The sequence below is a fragment of the Anguilla anguilla genome, chromosome 2 (assembly GCF_013347855.1).
Source record: "Anguilla anguilla isolate fAngAng1 chromosome 2, fAngAng1.pri, whole genome shotgun sequence".
NCBI classification, from domain to species: domain Eukaryota; kingdom Metazoa; phylum Chordata; class Actinopteri; order Anguilliformes; family Anguillidae; genus Anguilla; species Anguilla anguilla.
The window spans coordinates 26,312,279-26,339,761 of NC_049202.1; the positions used below are offsets into that span (position 1 = coordinate 26,312,279).

The 27,483-nt window shown below is 42.8% G+C and overlaps 1 protein-coding gene across 8 annotated transcripts; it reads left to right on the forward strand.

Annotated features, from left to right (window-relative positions):
• On the forward strand, positions 1-27,005 carry nfe2l1b (nuclear factor, erythroid 2-like 1b). Of its 8 annotated transcripts, XM_035403765.1 has the most exons (7): positions 1-211; positions 2,637-2,808; positions 2,926-3,482; positions 15,923-16,150; positions 19,073-19,162; positions 20,347-20,493; positions 20,593-27,005. In XM_035403765.1, exons 3-7 carry the CDS (start codon positions 2,928-2,930, stop codon positions 21,964-21,966), a joined length of 2,394 nt encoding a protein of 797 aa, XP_035259656.1. In that variant the 5' UTR covers positions 1-211; positions 2,637-2,808; positions 2,926-2,927; the 3' UTR covers positions 21,967-27,005. The 8 variants fall into 8 exon arrangements, with proteins under 8 accessions (XP_035259656.1, XP_035259659.1, XP_035259655.1 ...); XM_035403768.1 differs by lacking the exon at positions 1-211 and adding an exon at positions 571-659 and having other exon boundaries at positions 2,637-3,482; XM_035403764.1 differs by lacking the exon at positions 1-211 and adding an exon at positions 598-826 and having other exon boundaries at positions 2,637-3,482.
• The last annotated feature ends 478 nt before the right edge of the window (positions 27,006-27,483 follow it).

Consider the following 27,483-nt stretch of genomic DNA (forward strand, 5'->3'; position numbering starts at 1 on the left):
TAGAATGTTCCACGCATGCGCTTTGTAAAAACGTGTGCCGCTGTTCTGTAGTGTGGTCAGGAATTTTGCAAGTCATGGTAGGCCATTCAAACGGGAAAGAAGATCACCAAACTTTACATTAAATAAATTTAAGTTCTGGATAGCTGTAGAGGATAACATGACAGGCATGTTCCAAAGCTTTTCAAACGACTACTTTTCAAAATCTGCACTCGTAAGTATGAAAAATAAAGACTGTTTAGCTACCTTTGCTAGGTAGCAAAACGGGTACCATTCCGTTGCAAGCTATCTGGCGTGTTCGCGTGTGTTCAGAAGTAACACCCAGTGATTTAATTTAGACCTTTGGTTTTTTTTTAAGTGACACTAGATTAACTAACGTTAGTGGGAAAATGTTACAAATAGCCTACATCAAAAGCGTAGTAGTTCTGCTCCCGTCACACACCCACTTCCATACCGGTAATGTCCCACCCACCCTTTTTTGGAATTGGCTGCGTCGTGAGATAAATCGCCAGCTTCCTGGTATTCTGTGCTTTTGAATGGATACCTAAGTTGTCAGTCACCGTGGTGCCACTTGTTGCTAGTCGTGTTGCTGGGCACCTATGGCGGAAGTTAGCCGGCTCTATGCTTCCTGACTGTTTGGCGAGTCGTGTGTTGTGAAGAAAGTAGGTAGCTAAATGTCCTGTAGCTGCTGACATCAACGACAGCAATATAACAATATTTGTTGGGTATTTTTGTAGGGGGAGGAGTAATACTAGGGTAAGCTCCGTATTGAAGCGATGTTAATAGATAGAAAGGGGTGTGAGAAGATGGAAAAAAGAAAACCGAGACTGTACGTCACGTAGGTTAAGGGAGGGGATGCCTTGGAAAGAGAATTCTTGGTTTATAAAGTCGCACCCCTGCCAGTTCACCTTCATTATAACCTCGCCCACTGAATGCTTGACGAGAGCGCAACGTAACGTTCATCTAATTTGTAATTAAATGACTACCGCTGCCTAGCTGGCTAGCTAGTTTGTCTTTGTTTTGAGAACGCAAGCTAACTGTGGCTACTGTCTCTACTGTCATATAGTTGGCTGCTCATATGGTGTTTTGTTTTTTATTTAACGATCATCCATCAAGAGGCAAGAAAGGGGGAAAACGGGAAGTTTATACCTTGAAGACAGCTCGTTTGCGATTGCATGCCATATTTTGTAGCTAGCTGCGTCGGTTCCAGACAAAAGGGGGTTTTCACGCCTTTGAAGGCAAAGAAGCTTCCAGTTTGGAGTGTCACTATCTCCGTAAGGTAGCTATTCTGACAACAAATCATGAGAACGTTGATCCATGTACTCTATTGTAATGCTGTTGTTGGTTTAAAAAAAACTATTTTATTGTCTTTGTTGGTTGCTTTTAAACTCGTATGTGAGTGAAGTCAACAATATTTACTTGTCAAGGCGTGTTTGGGAGTAGCCTGTATTTTATACAACTGAAGGAACTGTGATTATTGGTAGCTAGAAGGTTAGCCCAAGTTGTTTTTTAACTTATTGGGGGAATGTCTTGGAAGTACGTTGAATTGCTGGCAGTTTTAGAGTACTGTATTAAACAAGCATCGCTAAATAAAATTACCGGCAGTTGCGTAAAGGTTGTATTGATTGAGTGGCGCAAGCGCTTATTTTTGGTGTAATCAACGTCTTCCAATTGGAAATATTTGGATATACCCGAAAGACAGCACATATCACAAATGTGGTACAGGTCAAAATGTAGTTTCTGTTCACCTTGCGTGGATGTGACAACGTTATTGAGAAGCTTTTAAGGAGGTCAGAGGTGGAGATTACTAAAGTACTTGTGATTCTGTCATTCCCATGCTACTCTACTTTATATTACATACAATAAGAAATAATTTTAGTTTAGCGTGTATCACCGTTATTTTCCATTGAAGAAAGTATCCTATGAAGGATTCGTACAAGATCTCTTGTCTGGCGTGTGAATTAGGCTAATCAGACATTGTGAAAATAGGATTATCACAGTTTTGTGTTTTAGAGGCACATCACACAGTGTTCCCATAAAGGTAAATTAAAAATGTATAGTGCAAGAACCCCCCCCCCCCCCCCCCCCCCCCCCCCCCTTGTTCACAAGCTACAGTCGCTATGTGCACTGTTATTACTTATTTACCAATTTGTTGCACAACAATGGGGTGCTTATTTGGAACATTACTGATAATTCCTTTGTCCAGTGAAAAGATGCGGTCTTGCATGGGCTGGGAAACGTCTGTTTTCATTTTAATTAGGCTACATAACTCCTATGTGAGGGAAATGGGGAAAACATATTACCTTGGAAACAGTAAAATTGCATCATGCTGACAACCAGCAAACCATTAGCTAACTGAAAGCAATCCCCAGATGACCATGTAAAGTAGTTGTAGACATTTTGTGGTGGGGAAGACTCCTCCCATGATAACTGTTTGAACTTTCACTTCATTACTTTCAGATTTAGTAGTAGGTTCAATTCAGAGACAGTGCTTCCTCAGACACTTTCCTGTATTCTGGTTCAGCACTCACACTGGTTGAATGCTCTGAAATGGAAAGGAGCTCATCATGTTCAATCCAGGTATGGATGATTTGTTGAAATACATTAATGTTTTTGTGGTGTTCTATTGTTTTCTGCAGGTGGGGGAGAGTTACTAAGGAGAAAGTTGATGTTGGCAGTGAGAGACAGCTTTACTTTTGACTTCTACATGTACATTTCACATTGACTTTCTACAACTGATGCAAGAGAAGACAGAAGAAAACTCCTTTCCATGGATATTGCTGTTTGCTTAAACACACCAAGAGAGTGAAAGTAGACTTATTTTTCCTCTGTTTATTTCAGTTGTCATTTTTTTGTTGGCTTGGTTTGCAAACACTAGGTTTTATATTTTTTTTATTTTAACTTTTTTTTTTTTGGTCCTTTGCAAAGAAATGCTTTACCTGAAAAAGTACTTCACAGAGGGCCTGATTCAGTTCACCATCCTGCTGAGTCTGATCGGGGTGCGGGTGGATGTGGACACCTACCTGAGCTCCCAGCTCCCCCCACTGCGCGAAATCATCCTGGGCCCCAGCTCTGCCTACACGCAGACGCAGTTCCACAACCTCCGCAACACGCTGGACGGCTATGGCATCCACCCCAAGAGCGTGGACCTGGACTACTTTTTCACCTCCCGCCGCCTGCTGAACCAGGTGCGCTCCCTGGACCGCCTGCACATCCCCAGCACCGAGCTGAGCGCCTGGCTGGTGCACCGCGACCCCGAGGGCGTGGTGTCGGCCTCGGCACAGTCCGGCCCCGGCATCGCCCTGGACAGCGGCGGCGGCGGCGGCCTGGACGATGTGAGCAACCCGGAGGGCCCGGCCATGAGGGGCGGGGGCGAGACGCCCGAGTCCGGCTACAGCCCTAGCAGCGAGGAAAGCCTGGGCGCCGTGGCTCCCCAGGACAGCCAAGACCACCGCGGAAACGGAAATGACGACCTCACCAAAGAGGTACGCTCTACCTGCTGGGCACTCCTATTAGGGAGCTGACGAGGGCTGAGTTACAGTAGAAAGGAGCCTTGAAACCACATTGGATAAGGACAGTAGCGTAGGGTAGCAGTGGAGTTATGATTATAGCATCCAGGTTCTTAAAGGAACACGACTGTATTAAACTTGGGTGAGGTAGGTTATAAGCTAGTATTTTATTGAAATCATTTTTCATGAAATGTCATGAGAGATGAAATGTCATGAGAGATGTAACCAATTTATGTTGTTCTGACAGAGTATATCTGCATAACTTTATACAGTAGATAGATTCGGGGCATAGATTGTGCTTTATGTGTCTTATATGGCACTTGCATGGATGTTTAGGGTTGTGGTTGTGACTGTGAGATGATAAATGTAAGGCAAAGCTTCCAACTAAATTTAAAGGCAAAATATTAGATAAGATTATGGCTGGTGCTGCAGTACTGTTATCAGCTGGATCACAATCAGAATCAATATTGGGGTCCTGTGTCCTGGTCACATTTGCAATGATAATAATAACTGTAAACATACTGGCATATTTAAGTAGTCACACCGGGGAGGGTTTATTGTTGAGCGTGCCATTCATTGAACTCCAGATTTGTGCTCTGTGGTTCAAATGGAGAAGCCAGTGCTCGACAGAGCACAGTGAATGAATGAAGAGGGCAGACTTCCGTACAGCTAGTTTGCAGCTACCCTGACTTTAGTGCAGGGCTGCCCAGCCCAGTTCCTGGAGATCTGTCTTCCTGTGCGTTTTCATTTCAACCCTGGTTTGGCACTCCTGATTCACACTCTTATGTGGTTAGGGTCAGATTGAAATCCTACAGGGTGGCAGATCTTAGGGAATAGGGTTGGGCAGTTCTGCTTTAGTGAGTCACTCTCATGGTCTGTCTGGGTACTGTAAAAGTAAAAATTACTTTTAATTTTTTTACACTTGGTAATCTCTAGGGAATTCTCTGTTGCTGCCCGTATATTCTTCTTCATCACAGCATATTGGTTTATTTTACTTTATGTTTCATTTTATACAATGTACACTGTTTTTCATATGACATTTTTTAAAAGCATGCCTTCTATTTGAATTATGTTCTGTTCAATTTTATACTCTTCTGCGACTGGTTAGAAGAATATATTTTGGGAAGTGATAAGAGAATGGTTCTGAAACTTATCGCAATAGGTGTCATTATCGTTGTGGTGTGACGAGATTTGTTAATTTGAAATAGTGTTGTGTAAATTTGTTATTGTCAGTTGCTGTTGTCATTCCAAGTGCGACTGTGTTAGAAAGAGGAATGTATGGACATGTTGCGGGTGCAGAGCACCGTCCAGTCATTTCGAGCGCATTCCCCGCTCATTGTATTGTATTGCTGGCTACACTGACCAAGCGTTGTCAAAGAAGAATAATAGCCAGGAAAACTTGTTTTGTTGCAACACTGGTAATGTTTGTCTCCCAACCCATTGATCTGTGGCCAAAGTCAAGGAGTGCTGCTTTAATTTGAAGTTATAGCAGTCAACACTGTTTTATCCTAGTTAAAATTGTCAACAATTGCTGCCATTTTAATGGAGGGTCATAGGAAAGGCGACTCTTTCGACAATATGCACATCTGTTCCTTATAATCAAAGTCCTTATGACCCACTTTTAATCATGTTATAGGCCTTTGTTGTGCCAACAGGGCATTGAGCAATAAGGACATTGGATAACAAGAGCCAGGCTGATTTTCCCCTTGTCACGTACTGGTCTGCCGAAAGTTTGTCTGACCCTGAAATGGCATGGTGCTCCACCATACTCAGTGACTGTTTCATTTCAGCTCTGCGGAGCTAATTCCGGATCAGTGTTTGTTTAATCCCAACTTCACAAACCTTTTATGTAAATGCTGGAAACTGATCTGGGGTCAGCAAAACCTTGTTCTTTTCTTTTTATTCACTCCAGCCCCAGAATTAAGTTTCCAACAGGCTTATGGAAAAAAATGAGCACTCCTTCAGCATAGGCACATACCGTACCTCCAGAGACTTGTAGAAGGCAGGTGCAACCACACATTATGTGCAGGACTATACATGCACTTGTATAACCTCACAAAACAGAGACAGAAGCCAGCTGTGTATAGGCTGTTCACAGACATCAGCGCTACTGTTTATAGGCTAGTTTTAATTCAGTTACATTTCAGTAGTCTAATTATTGATTTCAGTTTTTTTTCCACTGCACACTTTTTTACACAAACAGAAGGTGATCCAAGTAAAGGGCTATTTTGTCTCAACAAATTTGGAATTTATTTGCTTTATCTGGAAGCCCATTTTCAGCAAGGAAAAGAAATGCGATTTCAGGTCACAAGTTACAAAAAAGGACTTGTCTCCGAGGTAAACCCTCTTATACCGGAGTGAACTGTGCACGGTTACGGTATGTTCTGAGAACCAGTCAGAGCACAGCGCCCAAGCACATTTATGTAAGCGTGTGAGTTTACAGGAATCTGACGTGTTGATTCTCCCTCTGCTTGTCGTTTGGAGAACTCCTTCTCCCTCTGGCAAAAGTCTATTTTGAGTTGCCTTCTGTCACATTGCACTTGTTTGTCGGCAGGATGGGAAGGGATATTGGAAACAGGAGGATGGAAATAACCTGGAGTGGGAGTGGGTGAGGGAGGGCTATGTCCCGGGAAAACCCAAGCCCCCCCCCCCCCCCCCCCCCCCCCCCTTGGTGCCAGTACGCCGTGTGCCAGACTGCATTGCTCCCACCAGGGCGAGCAGGCAGGGGTTGGGGGAGGTGGGAAGGGAGAATCAGGGGTTGTTACACTGGCCTATTTTCCCTCGTATTAGGTGTCACTGGCCAGGCATGCGGTCTGTAAAGACCCTGTCCCTTGTTCAGCTGGGCAGTCGCATTCCCAGACATGACGCTTTGAGCTTCTCAGGCTTTATTTTTTACTTTGTTGACAGCAGCACCAGGGGACAGCAGCTCTGTCCTGACTAGGACCTTATTTAAACAAGTTAGGCTGCATGTGTTGTCTGTGGCCCTGTAGCTTGGAAATGTAAAATTTGATCTGATTTAGTGTAAAAAGGACTTTGGCTGCCAGGGCTAAACTAGCAGACTGGATAATACCGTGTTTCTGAGTTGGTCTATCTCTTGTGCTAGGGTTTGCACTGAATGGTCATTTGATTTATCACATTTTGCTATAATTAATAAATTATTCATTGTACCTACAGGCCTGAATACATTAAGGAATTTGTGATCTAATGACTGTTAAGGGGATACAGTGCAGAGGGAGGAAGATCAAGGTTTATAAAACAGTTCCCTCTTACAACCCTCAAAATGCCCTAGGCAAGACAAGTAGCCTATCAACTGTGGTGACACATGTAGTATATGTCACAGAAGTGTTTAAGAACGAGAAGGGAACTTGCTTTCTCAACTAGGCAGTTTTTCAGTGGCCCACAGTCTTTTCTGTGATTGGCCAATGTGGCGCATCAAGTTGTCAAATGAACTTGTTACAGATTGCAATTTTTTTTGACCAGTCAGTGACTAGTGTGCTGAGCATTTTTGGTTATGTTTATTTTGTTTGGGTTCAGTCTAGACAGTTTTTTTGAACCAGGAAGAAATGCTATGGTTGGTTTCTGTTGATGAGCATATACAAGTTTTCGGTGCCTAAATTGTGCTGTGAGCAAATGAGATGAGTGGCTCTGGCCTGCTGGGACGAAATGGCTGAAATCAGCTTTTCTGGTGGAAGTACCATGGCGGCCATCTTGCGGAGGTGCCACTTGCGAAAGTAGCAAAGGGAGCGGGAATGAATGCAATCACATGAACCCCTTTCCCTTCTACTTCTTATTTAGTTCTCTAGTATAGATCCGCAAAAAGTCAGCGTAGTGGTTGCATGAGTTTTTTTTTTTTCGTTTGGTCAGGCCATTAATTGCTCACAGGAGGACCTGGCCTGCAGTTGCATTTGCAGGGTTGGGCTTCCTGCTGTGTGGTACATACAAGGTCTTTGTGTAGGATGTATGATTTATTCTGGGCTCTAAGGCACTGGAGGAGCTGCAGCTCTGTGGGGGCAGAGCCTGTACTGGCAGAATCTGGCTGTGTGCGCTGGCTGAGCCTGTGCTGGTGTGCTGCAACGGCTCTAGAAGGCTCTCTATGAATGGGCGGGTCTGTGTGGGAGTGCTTCTGCTGTCTGCTGGGAACTGTGCAGTCTAGAGGCAAGGCAGTGCCATTGGGTTAGCCTGCGAGTTGTTAATTAAAATGTGACTGCGGGTCTAACCAGGCATATGATGTAGTGATCTGGGGTCCTGGTTAACAGTGAAAGGCAAAAGCATTGTCCCTTAAGCTGGTGATTTTTTGCATGGGGCAGCCTTCTTTATCCCAGTCTGTTCGTGTGTTTATTTTGTATAGGATGGAGGGGATGTGGAACACTACTCAAGCCTCAGAGCTAGTGGGTCACATGAGTACAGAGAGCCACAGAAAAATTCACAACGTATTTTAAATATCCTGCACACTGGCCATTGGCAAACCCGTTTTTTTCCAGCTGCACCCTCCCATTACCAGAAGAGTTCTGTGTATGCGTATGCATGCGTGTGTGTGTGTGTGAGAGAGAGTATTATCTCTAAAGAGGAAGTAAAACTGTGATCACATCTGTCAGTGTTTTGATGCTGGATTGATTTGAGAAATTCAGGGTTTAATTAAATATTAAGCATGCTTTTCCATGCCAAGTGCAGTGCAGAATTCCCTCATCTCCTCATTACATGTGAAGACAAAGCCTCCCCCCTCTCCAGTACCGGGCTCTCAGGCTGTTCTCAGGCTGCCATGCTGTGGCAGTACTGGTGAGGTCCAGCAATGTTTCAATACTTCAGTCTTATCTGATATCACATCATTTCTGAAATCAAAAAAAGGCGGAAATCTGAAAATATGCAAGATGCTTACGGGCAGTTGAGAAATATGCTCCTCAACAATACGTCTCGGTTGGCTTTCATCGTTTAGCTGTGTCCTGCTCCCCTTAGTACAGGTGCAGCCAGAACTGCACGCGCTCAGGAGGCAGGTGTGCACTGAGAAAATGTGATGTAATGGAAAAATAACTGAGACCTGCCCTTCTTTCCATTCTGAGCCATTATGAATCTTGTTAAAAAGCACTGGATCAGCACAGGAATGACTTGAGATTACAATTTTAGATCTTGCCAATTCAATTTGCAGCATATATTGAAAAGTTAAGAAGGGTTGTGGCCGTACTGGTCCATCTCCAGATTCTAAATCGCCACGCAGCTGTACAGTATTCTTTGCATTGGGATGTGAGGGTAATATGCATGTTTTTACTACCAATTTCCAAATGATAAACACACTGAATACATTTTTTAAACTAATTTTGGCCATTTGGCTATTGTTTTGTTTACAATGATTAAAAAAGCTTTGTAAACCATTTACACAGTAGTAATTTTTTAAGTGTACTTAAAATGCACATTTGAAAATCTTTCAACACACATACATACCTTTTTGGGATAAGCAGGTTTGTTCTGAAATACTGGGTGTAATTGAGATTAATTTTAATGACTTCAGATGTTTTCTAGAAATTGCTGTTACTTAGTTTCAGCTTAAGCTTTAATTTACACATATTTCTGGAAACATTTGACTTTATTGCCCTAATTTGCATTGTTTAAGCTGTTTATACAGGATGAGAGGCATAGGCTATGACAGAAAATACCCTTTGGCCTCACAAAACAATGAGCTGTGCAGTTCATCTTTAATAGTGTGGTGCAGGATTCATTTTTACTTCCTCCTTAGCCAAGAAAGTGAATATATTCAGTAGTCAAATATCTATTAAAAAAATCTATATCTTGGAAAAAAGTAGTATTTTTGAGCCTTACATACTGTGCTCTCTGTGGTTTCCTAGGGACTTCCCAGCACAAGGAAGGTAAGAAGTAGAGAGGCTGCAGGTTGGGCTATATCTGGGTCTCACTATAGAATTATCATGTGTTATACACATAACTAGCCTTATATTACTCCAATATTTCACTGTAAGCAGGGTGGCACAGCTCTGCAAGTCGTCATTCTGGACAATAGTGGTTATCTTACAGGCCTTTTGTATGTAAACATGTGCTGTATGCTTTTGACTGTGCACATGGCAGCTCTTAAGTTTAAAAAAAAAAATACTTGTGTATTTGTTTCAGGTGAATGCCTGGAGTGTATGTGGAACTTAAGAAATTAGATCTAGGAGTTGTCTTGCTTACTCAGTAGGGAGGAACAGTTAGGTCTAGTGTACTTGGCAGGCCTGTGATTAAATACTGCTCATGTGTAGACAGGGTGTTCTTTAATGCAGAGAATATCCTGAACTTTCCCGAACAACTTTGGTAGCAGCGTCGGAAGTGAGCCATGCCCGTGTGTGTGAGAGTGTGAAAGAGAGAGAGAGAGAGAGAGAGAGAGAGAGAGAGAGAGAGTGAGGCCGTATTTCGGAAGTGATAACTCGGTGTACTGGCTGCTGATTCGCTCGCTGTTTAATCACACTGAAACGCTGCCATTGTGCGGAGACGCAGGTGTGAGAGGTGAGAGGACTCGAGCCAGTTCCGTTATGTTGCCAGGTGGAGCCACCTGTCTTCACCGTCGCACAAGGATGGACACGTGTTTTCTCACTCTCCCTCGTTCTCTGTCTCTCTCTCTCTCTCTCTCTCACACACACACACACACACACAGCTGCGTGCCTTCTTCCAACGACTGCCTCTTCCAGCTTTGGTCTCTAACAATGGGCTCCTGAGGGGATGTTTCAGAAGGCAGCATCCTCCCCTTGGCGTAGATACGAGTAGGCTGGAGTCATGTTCTCCTGCGAGGGCAGCATTTTTAGACTGACAGGGATCAGTCATTACAATCATGAGGTGCATCTGTCCAGTGTTGGCAGGGTAGCCGCTCGTACCCAGCCTGCTACCCATCTGCCACCGCCGCCTAACGAGCCTAAACAGCCATGTGTCCCACACTCTGCTGCCGTCCCGCACTGAGCCGGCCCAGAAAAACAGTAGTCCATTCTCAGGCTGCATAACACATGAGCTTCTCGGAAATATCGCACGTGCTTATGTGGTGTAGGCGTGTTCCTTTTCTAAAAGCGCCTTATTTTAAACAGACTGCTTTAATTGTATTGTTGAGGCATATACTTAGTGTCCCAGTAGGTCTGGAGATGTGCACTGTGGAGCGCTGAGCCTGCAGTTTGAGCGTCTGTCAGCGCATTGTGAAAAGGCTGGTCTCCACCCTGTGTTCTCACACACCCACCACTCCTACAGGGCCAGTCCAAGGCCACCAATCACACTCCCATACCTAACTTGGCACAAAATGTGACCGTAAATGTGTGAATGTAGATGTGTGGCGTGGAACTTAGTTCCCTGGAAACCGATTCAACCATTCTAAAAGACTGTTCAGGAAAGAATGGGAATGGGGTGCTTTCAGTACAAAAAGAGAAAAGGTTAGCTACAACCTTGTTTAAATCTAAAGTGGTTATGCCCCCTAATAAACCATTTTATGCCAAGAGATTACACTGTAGTTAAGCTAAGGCGATATAGGGCAGAGTTGCTAAACCTGTCCGGACAGCACTGCTTGTTTGGACACCAATCATTCAGTGGGCCAGAGAGGGCTTGTCTTGCTGTGACCTTGACTGGGCTCATCTGTAACATGAGCAAGGGTCAGCTGTACATGCTCACATGGTCTGACAGAATGCGCATCTTGTTTACCACCACAGTGCCAAGGACCTTTGCAGCGTAAACAGCGGCTAGTCCACAGCACTGAACATCCCAGTCGCTCAGAGCTCCATCCAAGCTATGAAACCCTCTGAAACATCACCTCCCTTCTCAGCATCACCTGACCTCTGATACTCCTCCGCTCTTAACCCTTCAGAGGTGTAAGATAACCAATATGTGATTAGAATGTTCTTGACTGTACATTCTAATGCTGATGTAACAATCATTGCAGGTAGTTGTGGAGGTCTAGAAAACTGGCATATAATTTTGAAAAAACATTCCAAAAAACCTTCTCTTCAAAGGGTTAATGGCTTACATACCCTTTTACCATTTATCTGTCAAACAGCAACCTTTGATAAGTTATTTTCCAGGGCGGCTTCAAAAATCTGGGATGTGGCCACATTTTGACCACCCTGTCAATCAGCCAGTCAGGGCTTGGTGCAAAACAGAATGAGCACATACCTAGCTCTCTGGTTACTTCTTAGCGTGGGTTGTTTCCTAACCCAATGTGGGCCAGCTGTCCTCAGAGAGAGTCAGGATTTATGATACCAGGTCAGTCTGACTTGACCTGACACCCGTCCAGCTTAGCTCTCTAGCACAGCACCACACCATACTGCTTACCAGCACTTTCAGGAGCTCCCAAAACACCCGTCCCTAGAGAGACGGGGTGACACCCAGCACATTTACCCCATAAACCATCGTACAGATGTGGGGTCTTGGGGAGCGAGCTGCTGTTGATGTACTGTGGAGGTTGTCTCCTTGCAGCAGTCATCGGTCATATGGGCCTCTTGATTGTCATGGGACTGCTGCCTAAAGGGGTGTTTTTGGGGCCACACTCTGCTCTTTGTTGTAACTGCCAACTCATAAATTGGGACAGAACTTTGCTTCTTGCTCGGGTGTGTCACAAGGCGTTGCAGCGGTAAAATTTCCACGCCTGCGAGAGCAGGCCGATTATGCTCCAGGTCGCAATCGATGATAGTGTGACTCCAGCTATCTTGGAAGCACCAAAACACTTGTTTTGAATATTTCAAGGCAAACTGGTTTCCCTGTATTAACTTGTCAGATTCATCTGTGTTTTTGTGCTGGGAACTACAAAGAGGGAGAGGAAATGCACAGGGCAAATGGGAGCTGTAGTCTTGTAAATGCGAGTACTGGCCAATGCCTCCGCATAACCTGGGTCTCAATTCAGCATGTTGCCACCAATCACCATACATTTGGAGCCTACTAAGGACGTCAAAGGGGAGCAGTCACCTGGATGTTTTAAGCATTGCTGAAACACCTGTCCAGAACTGTCTGGGTCTGTCATTCAAAAAGTCTGTGCCATTTCATGCAGTTGGGGAAACCATCCATGAGCATGAGTAGAACATCTTGCACACAGATTAGATTAGCTCAAAGATTAGTAGTTGGAAAACATGTGAGGTTCATAATGAGTCTGGTTTGATGGTGTGAGAGATGCTCATGTCATTGAGCTCAGAATAAGTCTATTTTTAAACATGTCTCTGTGTAGGACAAAGCTATTAGTAAGGAAAACCAGTTAGTACCATAAAAACGAAGACCTCATCACAGCAGGTGTTGTGCATCATAATCTCCCTTGTGGCTTAGTCCTGTCCCAATTAAGTCCCTTAAGAAGAAATAGAAACCAGGGTTGTTTTTGAAGCTTGTTTTAGAGACAGTAGTCACACTAAAACTATGGCCAAAATGAAAGTTTACACATGGAGCAAGGTTGGAGCAATTATTTTTCAATATAGTCAATTTAGAGAATGAATTGAAATTCAATTAATTAAATGAAAAGAGCTCTTAAATGGATAGTTTAGTATTATTTCCATTTTAGTGTATTCTTTTTATAGTGCATGGGTTTTGATATTTTAAGAATTTCTGATGAGCTGCTGGCTTCACAATAGGGCGTTCAGGGTTTGTGGTAAGAGGTAACCAGAGAGCTAGGTATGAGCTCATCCTGTTTTGCACCAAGACCTGACTGGCTGATTGACAGGGTGGTCAAAATGTGGCCACGTCCCACATTTTTGAAGGCGTCCTGGAAAATAACTGATCAAAGGCTGCTGTTTGACGGGCAAATGGTAGCCTAAATGTATCAGTACCCAATTAGGACCGTATTTATTAAGGATTTGCAGTGCTTTTATAGACGCTAACGAGACAAATAGTGTTTTTCCGTATTTACTAAGGTGCCACTTCGAAGAAAAATTATGGTAAAATGAGAAAAATATGGCATGCCTAAAAGTTGCATGTTAATCCATATGTATTTTCTGACTTCAGACCACAAAAATATGGGAGGAGAGAATGGAGATTTATGCATATGACCTGCTACAGGTAATGTATCATGGATGGTGTCCCTTGGGGCAAAGGTAATTGCGTATGTTTTTAACATCTGTGAAAAGCAGGTTTAACACTCTTTCCGGCACAAAATAAGAATGGCCATTCTTAAGAAGAGACATCAGTGTGTATAAATTTAGCAGTTTTAGGATTTTGCTCATTTATTCAGAAAATATTAAGCCTAGCACTATGAAATTTTACTCCAAACGGCTATGACATGTCAGTAGTCATTAGCCATTTCAATTACCTTCATAACTTTTTCGAGTCAGATACAGTTAAAACCAAGATATGCAGTCCAATGTTACGTTCAGACCACCTAGTCCATATGATTATATAGGGTGCGAAATAGGGTTGCTGACCAGCAACAGATTATTCTGATTATGAAGCATGGGGCTTTTTTCATGAAAAAGTACTGTACGTAAAAAACGCACATGCAAGGAACTTAGTAACCTGCTGTGAAGTGAGTTGTGGTAACGTCCAAAAAGATGTGGAAAGCTGCTTTTGTTTGTTTCTTAACACTCAGGTAAGCTTTTACAAAGCAAATGGCGAAGCACAGACAAATCTGGTGCGTGCTTATCATAAATACTTGTGTCCAGGTAGCTGTTTCTTTTACATTAACACATCATCCCAAAAATGTGGCTGTCAACACAGCAAGCAAATTAGCTGAACACATTTAAAATTAAACAACAAACTAATTTAAAAAGTCAAACATGTTGAAGAGTAAAATTTAAATTTTTTTAAAGAAATGAAACTAATTATTGTTATGTTATCTCTACTGCTTTTTTGCAGTTACCTGTTATCTTATTTTATTTTTGTATGTTGTTTTATTGTACAGCACATTGGTCAACCTTGGTTGTTTAAATGTGCTTTATAAATAAACTTGATTTGATTTGATAAACAACATTCAAAATGCCTCCCCAAAAAGAACACGCATGTAGATGGTTTTCAGCACCATCTAGAGTCCCTAATCTCCAAATCTGAAGCCCCCTCCATGACCTCTCAGAGTACCAACCCTCTTGTTTTCTCTTTAGATGGCATTCTGTAAACATATAACGGGGGAAGCACGTTGTTTGCTGTAGCAACTGAGGCAGTATAACTCTTAACAGCTGCTACATTTACAGATGGGCACATCATGTTTTTTGGTCACCTAGCATACAATTCCCACTAGAACACACTCTGAAAATCATACTAACTTTTGAAGGACTGCTTGTTTTTAAAATGATGTATGATGTGGTTTATTGCAAATAAAAATTAAGCCTTATACCAAAAAATTACTTCCGGAAACAGTTTTTTACTTTGCACGCTCAAAAACTTTCTTGGAAATATTTCCCGCAAGGGTTATCACATTGCTTCATTCCTTTAGGAGGTGGTTAGAGGACTGAATTGCAGATGTACAGTCCTGAAATGGCTACGGTAGCCACATTATACATTGTTATTGATCGTGTTATTTGTGTTAAGCGTTACATTTATGGTGACTCCCCCCCTCTGTTTGCGAAAGGAGAGAATCTTTAAAATGCACGTCTCCTTCATCTTTAGAAACAGTTGCCTGTCAGAGTAATTGAGAGGTGGTGACTATGGAGATAGTTGGCTAAACAACTTGAAATATGAAAAATGTGTTCTGAAATTTTTACTAATGAGACATGTTAACATTTTAAGGTGACAGTGCCTATCCATTTCATCCATGGAATCCTGTCAATAACCCAACTTTACCAGCGACGGAGCGGTATCCAACAATATTGCTTTCCTGCCATACATTGGACTTAAACACCGGCTGTTGCATTTAAATGAACTCGCTGCGGCAGTGCCTATTTACTTAACCAGTCTCAGTAAATACCCCGCTAAATTGAAAGCATGCGGCATGCTTAATAAACATGGCCGTTAGTGCCCAGAGATATTTTATTTTTTTTACATTGATGTATCAGTAGTGTACCCATTTGCCATTGATATAAAGAACAAACTCATCAACATAGATCATGTTCTGGGTAGAAATCTATGATTAACATTAATTTAGTTCTGAATTTTGCCAGGTCCATGCATATTGTATTGTGCCTACCTATCAGAATGGACATGTAATGGGTTTCACAATAATGTATCAGAATGGGTGGAAGGATTCGTGTCTATTCTCCTACTGCTAAAGTTATTTTGAAATAATGTACAGCTTTGCCAGTCACCAGGTTTAACAAGATTTAAAACTACCGGTATTTTCAGTTTTCTTCTTGTTTACTGTACTTAGAGATACAGGTGATTGTCCATATGAGAATAAATATACGAATGAGTCTCCTTCATCTTCCAGCCCTCCTTATTATACAGCTGTTAGCTGCATGTCACCCATACATTATCCCTGTCACATATACCCAGTTTCTTCTGCAAAGCACTGGCTTGGAACAGCGTTCATTTTCATGTTTTCATTTTCTTTGTGTTTTCAGGACATCGATTTGATTGACATCCTGTGGCGCCAGGACATTGACCTTGGTGCGGGCCGAGAGGTGTTCAACTACAGCAGCCGGCAGAAGGAGACGGAGGCGGAGAAGCAGTCCCCGGAGCAGAATGAGGATGAGCCGGAGACGGAGGGCTGGAGGAACGGACTCAACCTGCAGGCCGGACAGACCCATATCCAGGTGGATGGAGAGACAGGAGAGAGCATACCTGAGCAGGTAAGAGCCACCTGCGAGAATCTCCTGCGAGAGCCTTACTGTACCAACTATTCCAACGTTCTGTGACACTACATTTCAGTCACTTATCCAGAGCGACCTGCAGAAGTGGAAGAGAAATTCAAGTGCAGAAAGTCATGGAGTCATTTAGGTGTCCTCTCATTCAGGATGGTTTAGGCTAAGTATCAGGTGTAGGTTAAGTTTCAGGCTTGAGGCTATAATAGCCGCAAAGATAGGTGTAAGAAACCTTCCATCTTAGCTCAACGTAGTTGCCAATATAATATATATTATATATATGGTATAATGAGCTTTGCAATATGTAATCTCTGCAATATATTGAACCAGTGGCTAAATGGCTATTATTCATTTTATGAAACCTCATTCATCAAATGAATAATAGAAAACGGCATATTACACTTTCTGAGCTTTCTAAAGTTTTTACTGTATAAAATGTATCTAAAGTATGCTTTTTAAATGCATCATGTATATATTTGTATTTAAGAAAAACTAAGCAATATATTAGTGTATTTATTGATGCTTTTGGAATGCATATCACATTATTTCAGATTTGCTGTGGGTGCGCTAATGCTGAGAAATCATTTTTGTGAACATAAAAACATTTCACTTAGAAACATATCAACTAGCTAACCTCTGGCTCACAGCACAAAATAAATGAGCTTGCTAACTAGCTGGTAGTCTCAAATCAGACAGATGCATTCGACATAAGTGTATTCTGAGACTGTTATTTATATCAAAGATACCCAACTGTCGCAAGTAATGATAAGTAAGTTGAGTGAACCTACTGAACTCCAGGTGTATCTAAAATTTTATGTTAGAAAAGTTTGCCGACCAGTAGCCAGTGTCTGCAGGAGCAGTGTGTTCATCTCTGCGTAGAGATTACATTTATAAATTTTTACTGCTAGAAGTTAGCTTCTAAAATATACCTAATACCACCTCCAAACAGGCTGCTCTCTGTGTCATTCATTCCCTGTTACTCTGTGTTTTCCTGCTTCAGCTAACAAAAGACTTTATTTTTTCATCCTTTTTTCTGATTGGTTTAGTGAGTAAACTGGACAGAATAATAAACTGACAGGAGTATATTAAAAATAGACTGGATTGTCATTGCTCTGTGTGAAACTGCCAGTCAAATGAAAAGTTTATTTATTTACTGAAAGTGCTGGAACGCCATCGTGACCAAGTTTGACCCCTGACTACCCTGAAGCTGTACAGTTTCGATGACATAATGAAAGCATTGCTTTGTGCAAGATTATTCAGAGCCTTACTGGGTTAATGATTAAGAACTCATTTGATCAGCCTGGAATGGTGTTTGCTCACTTTTAGTTCTCCGCCTGTTTCAGGCAAACTGTAAGGATCTGTACTGCAATGATGAAAATCATGGTATTGATATAAAACCTAATTTTGTCTGAAATTTCTGATACATAACAACAAACCTAGTCATTCTCAATCCTGGCAATCTATACAAATGCTAACCTGCATATTACAAGGACAGCAGTGTACTGAATATAAAACTGCCAATAAAAAGGTGTATGGAACAATCAAGGGGTTGACACAGCACAGACACAGAAGGCCCTGCCTTCGTGGAAAAAGTATTGTGTTCTCGCTCATCAGAAAGTTCTCTTAGTTGCATCATAAGGAAATGTGAGACTGTGACACATGCTTGTAAATGATATGCCAGATTAATGCATATCCAAGCAGACTGAGGGCGGCTGTACTTTCAGCTGGTGTTTCGGTTGGACTGGTATAGACGCAGACACGTCGGTACATGTTCCTTTAATGAGAACGCTTGGACCTGGACTGTCTTGTGATTTCTGGAAAGCCCTTATCCAGCATAAGTTGATGCGCGGATACGTTACAGCACCGAGCAGTTAGGCTATTTCTTTTCCCAGGCAAACGTGACGGCCCCTCCCCCAAGTCTCTTTCTGTTACATGGGCGATGTTGGCTTTTGCTTGGCTTTCGCTTGGCTGATGCTGGCTGTGCAGAAATGGTTTATGCGTTTGTCTCAGCATGCTCCGGGGTGGATATAGGAGTACACATGCTTGCTCAGCAGATGGGGATCCCAGCTGTAGGAAATGCACTGGCTCCACTTTTCAGAAAGAATGGGGCGTGAAGGACAAGACCCCTCCTTCCCCCTTCGGACCTTCAGTTGTGATCTGTTTGTCTCCCGGATCAAGTATGCTGGCCCTAGAGCATATTGCTATCGCGCCGTTGAAGCACTCTGCTGAGCTTCTGAATAAGCTGTTACATCCACTTAGCCAGCCCCCGCTGTCTCCAACTCCTGCCATGCAATCACAAGTCTGACCAGAGAGGCACGATCAGCCACTGTCTGTCATGTACCTGAGACAACAGATGCATGAGGAAGCATGAGCACTGTCATCTGTCTGTGTACAATAAGCCGATTAGCATAGGGTGTTAAATCCTTGAATACCAGTGGTGTACATCTTGAGTGCATCTTGATTATGACACTAGATGACACTTTTTAGTAAAAGTCAAAAAAGGACCAAGCAGATGGTACTGTTTTTGCCTGAAAACGGCTCTGCTATCTCAGATTTTTTATCCCCAAAAGCAACTTTGACCATTTCAGATTTGTGACTCAACACAGACTTGGTTGCTGTAATAACATATTTGGCCCAATACTACAAAGGCAGTTATAGCTACAATATCATAACTGTAATAGGCATAACTGCTGAACAGTTGTGAGTGCATCTCAATGGACATAGGTCAAGCTACTGCACAGTTTTGATCTGTGGAGTTGGATGAGTGACATGACTTTCATACCAATGGGAATTTTTCCTTTATCAATGATTCTCGACCAAAATAAATCATTGGTGTCATGAATATATTGTCATAGGTGAACATTAGGTTGAGGTAGAAGTGTAACCTTTTGTGTTGCGTGTTCACCCTAGCTAAGCAGCCTGGGAGGCCAGTCCTCACTGTCCCTGCAGGAGTGCCTACGGCTGCTGGAGGCCACCTTCCCCTTTGGAGAGGAGTCTGAGGTAACGTCCCACGCAGTCATGACTGCAAAACAGCCAGTGATTACCATTTTAGGAAGTTAGTCATGCCCATAGTTACCTTGCTTGTCGGGCACATAACCTCACGGTACTATGAGTCTGTCTTAGTTGACACTCTGAGGTAAAACGTCCAGGGATGTGCTTTGCTAATAAACCAATGGTCAGTTACTGTTCTGGGCAAATCCTAATCTCGGTTACATCACTGGGGTGGGGGCGGGCAGTTAACAAAATCATCATAATCTTTTGTTTGTGAATGTTTTTGGAGCAGCAAAAGCGCATTCTGTATGTATATAAACCTTCATTTTATGAGGTTTTCACCTGGAGATTTAAAACCTATTGCCAGTGAGATCCAGCTTAGATGGGAGTAGAACAGAAGGGAGCATAGAGTACAACAACACAGCCAAAAAGGACAATAATGTATTATCAGGAGGTCTTGTTCCTTAAATGCAAATCTAAATGAAATATGACTGTGATTGTGGTATAAAAGCCACTTCTTTACATTTACAGCCAAGTTTTTCTTTTCAGCTTAAAGTGATTTAAGCAAAAACATTGCTCTTCTAATATAAATAATTGTGGCTTTAGCACAGGACTGATGTATTTAAAAATCAGAGGAGTTATCTGTGTTTTCATGTTAGATATTGACAGTATCTTCCTTCGTAAGCTGTGTAATAGAAGGCAGTTGATTTCTGACTCGCGTACACAAAATCTTAAATCCAGGTTTTCTACTGTAACCGTACAAAGTTTCATTTACAATTTTCAGGCCATAGCTTTTCCTGTTGAATTTTCAGTTTAAAAGAGCTTTTAGTCTCGTTACAAAACAACTTATGTCTGGTTTGATTAAATTGAGCATGTCTTTAAACTGGTTAGGCATGTTTGCAGAAATTTAGGGGAAAGTTTTACTTGGTAAAACATCTAGTAGTGGGGAGTATAAAAACCTTTTTGATGTCAGGATAAAAAAATAAAGAAATATCTCAACAGAATAACTATAGTGTTTGTTTTCTTTGACTCTTTTTCATAATATAACTATAAAAATAATGATGTCCCCCCAGGGGAGTATATATTTTTATGCAAATGCATGATTCTATTGATAATCATTAATGATACCTTTGCAGAACTGTTGTGTGTTGAGACATTGAAACATGTATTAACCATAGATTTTTTGTTCTCAGTTTCAAGGTGCAGTAGCACCAGAGCTAAGAGAGCCTAGTGAAGAGAGCCCCTCTACCTCCCAGGGTCTCCCCGTGTTGCCCCAAACTGAAACATCCCTGGACCTGGAGCAGCAATGGCAGGACATTATGGCCATCATGGAACTGCAGGTCAGTCCAGGCACAGTGGGCCTTCCTCACCATTAGTCTCATCTGTGTCCTTAATGCTCTAAATGATCTCTAACCAACCTTCTCTTCTGCTTTGTGAAGGAGATGGAGGTGAACAGCACTGCAGGAAACCCCTTCCTCGACAATAACTCTGACAATGCTAACGGCAGCAGTGCGTTGGATTCTGCTTCCTTGGCAAACTTCGGGCTCTCTAGCTCAACTCCCATTAACCAGGATGTTAGCCTCCACCAGGCCTCCCTGCCTAGCTGCAGCCAGGATTTCCCTGCCTTCTTCAGTCCTGATCTGGACACTCTCAGGCCCTGCCGGCCCACCCTGCTCAGCCTCTCCTCCAGCAACTCCTCCAATGTCAACTCTACCTTCGGGGCCACTAACCTAACAGGGCTCTTCCTCCCGACGCCACTCAACGGTACCAATAACATCAGCTCTACACCCTCACTGGCGGACCCTCTCAACAGCCTTCTGGAGGAGGCCATGTTAGACGAGATCAGTCTTCTGGATTTGGCCATGGAGGAGGGCTTCAGCCAGGCTCAGGCCTCCCAGCTGGAGGATGAGCTGGACTCCGATTCAGGCCTCTCACTGGATTCCAGCCACAGTCCCGCATCCCCCAGCACCTCTGAGACTTCCTGCTCATCCGCCGCTTCCTCCTCCGCCACCTCCGCCACCTTCTCCGAGGAAGGGGCAGTAGGGTACAGCACCGACTCTGAGGCAGCAGAGCTGGAGGAGGGTGCTGTTGGGGGTCACCAGCCCGAGCACAGCAAGTTCTGCCGCATGAGCTACCAGGACCCGTCCCAGTTTCACCACCTCCCCCAACTGGAACACGTCGGCCACAATCACACCTATAACCTGCCACCTTCATCCTCGCCCTCGCACTCAGAGCGTGCCCTGTCGCCTGACAGCAAACGAATCAACCGGGACGCCAAAGGGCAGGCAGCGCCCCTCCTCCAGCCGGACTTCCTGGACAAGCAGTCAAGCCGCGACGAGAGGCGGGCCCGGGCGATGAAGATCCCCTTCTCCAACGACCGCATCATCAACCTGCCCGTGGAGGAGTTCAACGAGCTGTTGGCCAAGCACCGCCTAAGCGAGGCCCAGCTGGCCCTCATCCGGGATATCCGCAGGCGCGGCAAAAACAAGATGGCGGCGCAGAACTGCCGCAAGCGCAAGCTGGACACCATCCTGAGCCTGGAGCATGGCGTGGACGGCCTGCGGCGCGACAAGGCCCGGCTCCTGAAGGAGAAGGCCGAGTTTGTGCGGTCCATCCGGCAGATGAAGCAGAAAGTGCACAGCCTGTACCAGGAGGTGTTTTCCCAGCTGCGGGACGAGGACGGCCGGCCCTACCCAGCCAGTGAGTACGCGCTCCAGTACGGCAGCGACGGCAGCGTCCTGGTCATGCCGCGTCGCCTGGCCGCCGAGCAGACCCGCAAGCCTGACAAGAAGCAGAAGGACAAAAAGAAGTGAGGGGCAGGCCACCTTTTTTCTTTTGTTTGCAACAAAAAAAAGTGATGCTCTACAGAGGCAAGCAAAGTGTTTCCTTTTGTTTGACATGACTCTGGTTGGGAAAAGAAGAGGGAGGTATTCATCTACTCGTTCAGTCTGTTTTTTCCTGTCCCTTTTTTCCTCAGACATTTTTCAGCACAGGAAAAGCTGTGAAGCACAAATGCTTTGTGTTAGTTCTGATTTTCCATTGTTTTTTTGGCGGGAAAGGAATGGACTAGAAAAAGACTGAGAAGAGATTTTTTTTAATTCAAGGAACTAACTGTGTGAAAACAAACCTGTCCTGGATCCCATAGCAGCCAGCCAGCCAGTGAAGAAGAGGAGGTTGCAGTCTTTTGTTACATGGTGAGGAGGAAGGACTGGCCAAAAACCCTAGTCATGCTCTCAAACGAATGAAAAAAATGCCACCTATATCAGGTCTGCATGGAACAGGCTATAATGCAATGCAGGCACATTGTAAATCAGCTTCGAAGGGTTGTTGATGCTATTCATGGTTGAGTCCGGTGGTACCCCATGATCATGGTCATCCCTGCGGCAAATGCAAAGGATGTCCCATTGCTTATAGGAGGCCTTGAGAACATTTTGAGAAACCATGATTTGTGAAGCCAAATTTCCATAAATGGGTTTTCAGAAGTTGAAATACAACCTAGCATTTTGGAGGCAATATCATTTTATCTCTGACATGGCCAACGCTTACCAAAGGTTGTGTGCTGTACTGTTCTTTGTTTATCCCAGGACAAACTTGAAAGTTATTAGCAGTACCATGCTTGCCCCAAACATATAATACAGTTGCTAATGAGCAAGGACTCCAATACACTCCACTGTGTTCTGGACCTCAGGAGCTCCAAGGCTGATTATCCGGGAACCCGGAAGAGGGCAGAAAGTTTGGGAATGGGTCCAGAGACAGCCAGGACTGTAGCTACAGCTGGACTTTGGAGCCTGAGTTTGAAAGGAGATAGGAGTGGAATGAGGAAACACACCCCATACCTATGTAACAGCCTTTATATATCTATACATGGCACTGTGAGTGTCTGGAAACAGCTCGGCTGTATGCACCTTTGTCTCCCTTTCTGTCCATAGAGAAAGATGATTTTACCATCACATCAGCGCTCATCTCGGGAAAAGCCACATTATGGGGTCACAGCACCGGTTTCAGGAGAGAACTCTGCCCCTCACCCCAAGCTGACAAATTGCCACACACATACCCAAATGACTTCATTAACTATCTAGGCTATGCTTTAGGTCGATGTTGCTTTTTGCATTGGTCACATTTGGCTCGGAACGTCATGAGCAGGATGGTTAGAGCTTATAGTCCCTTTGGGCCTGCTTCCTAACACGCTGCGTTTGTCAACCCCAGTTGTCCCGCCACGTCGTCTTGCCCGTTGCATTGCGAAATTGTGACACCCCCACCCCAAAACAAACAAGCCAGCACTTGACTCCCCACCTCCTACATCTCCTACGCTGCCCGCTTGAGGGGCATGGAGCTCTGTGCCTTACACTACCCCCCCCTTTCCCTGCTGCAGAAATACTATGCACCGTCAAATCCACAATCAGCACTTTGTTCATCAGTTAATATGAATTGTACAATTGTAATCTGTACGTTAGAGGAGACATTTGCATTGCCGAAGTGGGCTTCATTCATTCTAGATACAACACTTATGTAGCAAGAAACGTTAAAAGAACACCAACTGTGGGGAAAAAATGTTCTTGCCATTTAATGTAAATCCAGACTAGTGTGTTACAAGTGCAGGGCTGTAAGGTATTTGAGTACCTAGTGAAACTACAGCATATAGTAATTTCCTTTTAAATAAAAATAATAGCCGTAACCATAATAACTGTTAATATTGCTACATTTTATTTATTTAGATCCTTTCCCAAGCTCAAGGCACTGTAACACATTGCAATTTGGGGACATTATGATCCATTGTTATGAACAGCAGACACGCTCTTTGCTAGTGAGCTAAAATAGATGGGTCTGCAGAAATGGTGTACATTTCTGAGCATGGTTTTGTGTTGATGGTGAATTGATCTAGTGGAATTTAATGAATGCTATTTCGTGAGTGATGTGACTTCCTGATATTCTGAACTCCCAGTGCTTTCAATTGACAGATTTGACAGAAAGCCCTTCATTTGGGAGGGTCAACATCTGGAAAAGCACAGGCCCAAAACAGACCCTCTGTGTTTTCAGGACAGTACAGCCTTTATTGCCTGTGGTTGTCTGTTTATTGTCAGCAGACTTAAAAAATAAAAATAAAAATTTTAAAAAAGGAATTTACCCAAACACACAAGAACACAAGACTAGCGTTTGGCTGATTGAGCTGATCTAGAGCTAAGGTGGCTCATGTGTGGTTCAGGTCGGTGTTGGGTTTGTGATAAGTAGACCAGACACATGAAGGCAGCGCCCACTTCAGCTGGCAGTAGGGCAGGGCATCACTGTGATGTACCAACTGCCAGGGGCGGGGCCTGTTTCAGTCTGTTCCCATCTCCCCAAGCTTCTGTTTCCTGCTACTTCACTAATGCAGAAGCCTGTTGCCAGATATGTTTTGTCAAAATGCTCTGCAGTAAACACTGAAGAGGGCTCTACCTTGTTCTTTGGTGAGTTATTACATTTAAAAGGACATTATGTTATCTTGCATTCCACTGAAATGCCATGCATAGGGGTAGGCTGGATAGTTGATAGGTGCAGGCACTTGGATAGCAGTGCTATGTAGCTTTGTGAAGCTGTCCAGAGTCAGACCTGCTTTTGGTATTTCAGTGAGAACGTCTCACTATTAAGTTGCCAAGTCATGCTTGCTTTTTGAAAAGCTTTTCAGGTTTCTCCTGAAAAACTTTTCGCACTGATACTCATTTGGATTCATTTGCACTCATCCTGATGTCACTTCCATCTTTACTGTCTTCATCACCAACCATAAACAAGTGACACTTTGTTTTAATCAAATGACTGGTGTGATTCAACAGTGATACATGCAGGCAAAATAATCAAAATGCAGATGTCACTTGTGGCTGTTTCCATCTTCATTTTGAAATTTAAAAAAAGCTGTAACAAAAGTTCAGCAAGATTTTGTTACCAAAAAATTGAGAATTTCTTCTGTAAAACAAACATTTGAAATATTCGGCTCTAGGTTTTGTATGTCTGTTTGGGGGAGAAAAAAAAAATCTATACTTTGATTGTACCTGTATATTCCAAAGCACTTTTTTTTAGATTATGTCTTTGTATTTTAACACTTTTTTTGACACTCAATTACATTTGTCTAGTTCTGTAAATATTTTTATGTTTCATCTTTGTATGACTTTTCTTTGTACTTTTTTCAGTGTGTTGCAAAGCTTTTTCTCCCTTGTGTTAATTTTGGTTGTATATTTTGTTTTATTTCCTCTTTGTTTTACTTTGAAAAGTTTGCTGGCAATCTGGGATTGTTTTATTAATAAAATGTTTTTATTTTCAAGTGTGAGTGCGGCAGTAAATTGCTATGATTCTTGGAGAACTGATGTCGGCATGAATGCCAGTATATTTAAAGCCATATTACAAAACTTTATGCATTATGCCAGTTTGTGGAAAGCAGGGGAAGAGACTAGACAAGAACTGAGGGTGCAATGTGTTGATACCACTGTCATACCGCTGACTTGTAGTCTTGTCCAAACTAGTGTATTAGCAGCAAAAAGAACTCCCCTTGAACATCTAAAATAAACATCTAAAAGCAAACCCGAGTGTTAGTGAACATCTCCCCATCTGCTGTGTCAACATGAAAGCTCCTCCTTTTAGGAAGACTGATAAGAGGCTGAAATAGCAGAAAACTAACATCCCAGCTGTCAATCAACTTTAAAACGGTGTCACACAATGATTTGTTAGTAATTGGAATGAGCGCTTAATTTTCTCCATTGTTAAAGAAGCATCAACTTATGCCTACAAGTTGGCTTGCCAGTACAGAAAAGGGAAGCCCCAGCAAGAGTATGCTAGGAAAGAAATTCAATTGGGCACAGTAACGAAACCAATAGTAACTTTGTTTTATTGAATGACTAGATGATTTCTCCTGCCCACTTATCAGGGTTTTGCCTGCATTGAAATGTCTTCGGCGGGCAGCCGGAGTGATTTTTCAGGCTGCCTACAGGCGAAATCGTGCAAAAAAAAAAAAAAAAACCCACCAGTAAAACAATTAGAAATGGTCCGTGCATTTATTGGTACAATTTGGTCATGAATGACACTGCATTTTAGGTGTTTTAAGTTTTGACTGCTTTCAGCCTGCAACCTTAGACACGCTAAATTAACTTAGAATCCACTTAATTGCATTAAAGAATGAGACTGTAGACAGAGTGCTGACAACCACGCCTGCCACTCGGGCGTCTGCTATAGTAGTGATTTTCAAGTCTTGTGTCTTTATAAGGCAAATGTCGGTTTGTTTATGAGGCGTCTGCTGACTTTGTATATTCTATTTCTAGATGAATATGTGATGTGACTGGACATAATTTAATGAAAATATCAGAAATATGCGACAATGGTTTATGCAAATATACGCTCTCTTTACATGGAATGAATGGGGAATAGTTTGGGATTTGGCAATTCTATGCAAATACCCAAATTATACGATAATCTGTTATGCAATTAAGTGGATTCTACGGTTTTATTAACCTTCACTGTTTTTGCTGTGCCGAATGAATTAAGAAATAAAATTCTTTAAAAAAAAAAAAAAATGTTATTTTGTTACAAGGTACAAGTGACACCAGTGACAAAAAAGGATGGTGCAAATATTATTTGAGTGATTGTATAAAAATAATTGAAATGCATTAAGGTGGCATTTGTGTAGGCTCATTAAGTTAAAAGGATAATATTGTTCCCAAAATTTTGAGTGACAAATGCATTTCAAGTCATATTGCTATTCCAAATACCACTGTTCCTGTAGAATGACCCTTACAATGTGTTAATCCTTCAGTATAGGCTATATTTTCCCCCAATCTCACACTTAGTAGTGTAACACTTCAATAAATATTTAAATTGTTCCAATTTTTTACTTTTGCCTTGGGTTTCATTTTTTTTAAGCCTACATCTCCATGCATTGTGGGTGGTCTCTTGAAGACTTTACAGAATTTTCCATTCTAAATGTAGCTAAATATAGGGAGGCATTGCTTCGAGTTGACAGTGGCAGCCAGATCGACTGCAGTCGCTGTCACGCAAAGTCACCACCTAAACCCTATTTTGAGCCAGGAAAACCCCTGCTTATTCAAAACATACTGTAGCATCGGCTCATTGGAAAATTCAAGACAGACAAAAACAGTCTCCCAGATTTGCGTACAATAATTTGTATGTTGTTGATGATGCCTGATATGTTTTGGTTCAACATTTTTTAGACAAATCAAGCTAATTTATACAAACTTGGGAAACTGAAATCCATGCACATCAGGGTATGAGCTTGAGTTTAACCCCTTAAAATCACACGGGCTGGAGTGGGCTTATTTGCATTCAATCCATTTTTATAGTGAAAGTTTCAG

Bases quoted from the DNA above. Each gene is read 5' to 3' on its own strand.
- nfe2l1b (XM_035403762.1), top strand. The intron at 16,151-19,072 runs GTAAGAGCCACC...TGTTCACCCTAG, and splicing joins GAGAGAGCATACCTGAGCAG to CTAAGCAGCCTGGGAGGCCA. The intron at 20,494-20,592 runs GTCAGTCCAGGC...TGCTTTGTGAAG, and splicing joins TGGCCATCATGGAACTGCAG to GAGATGGAGGTGAACAGCAC.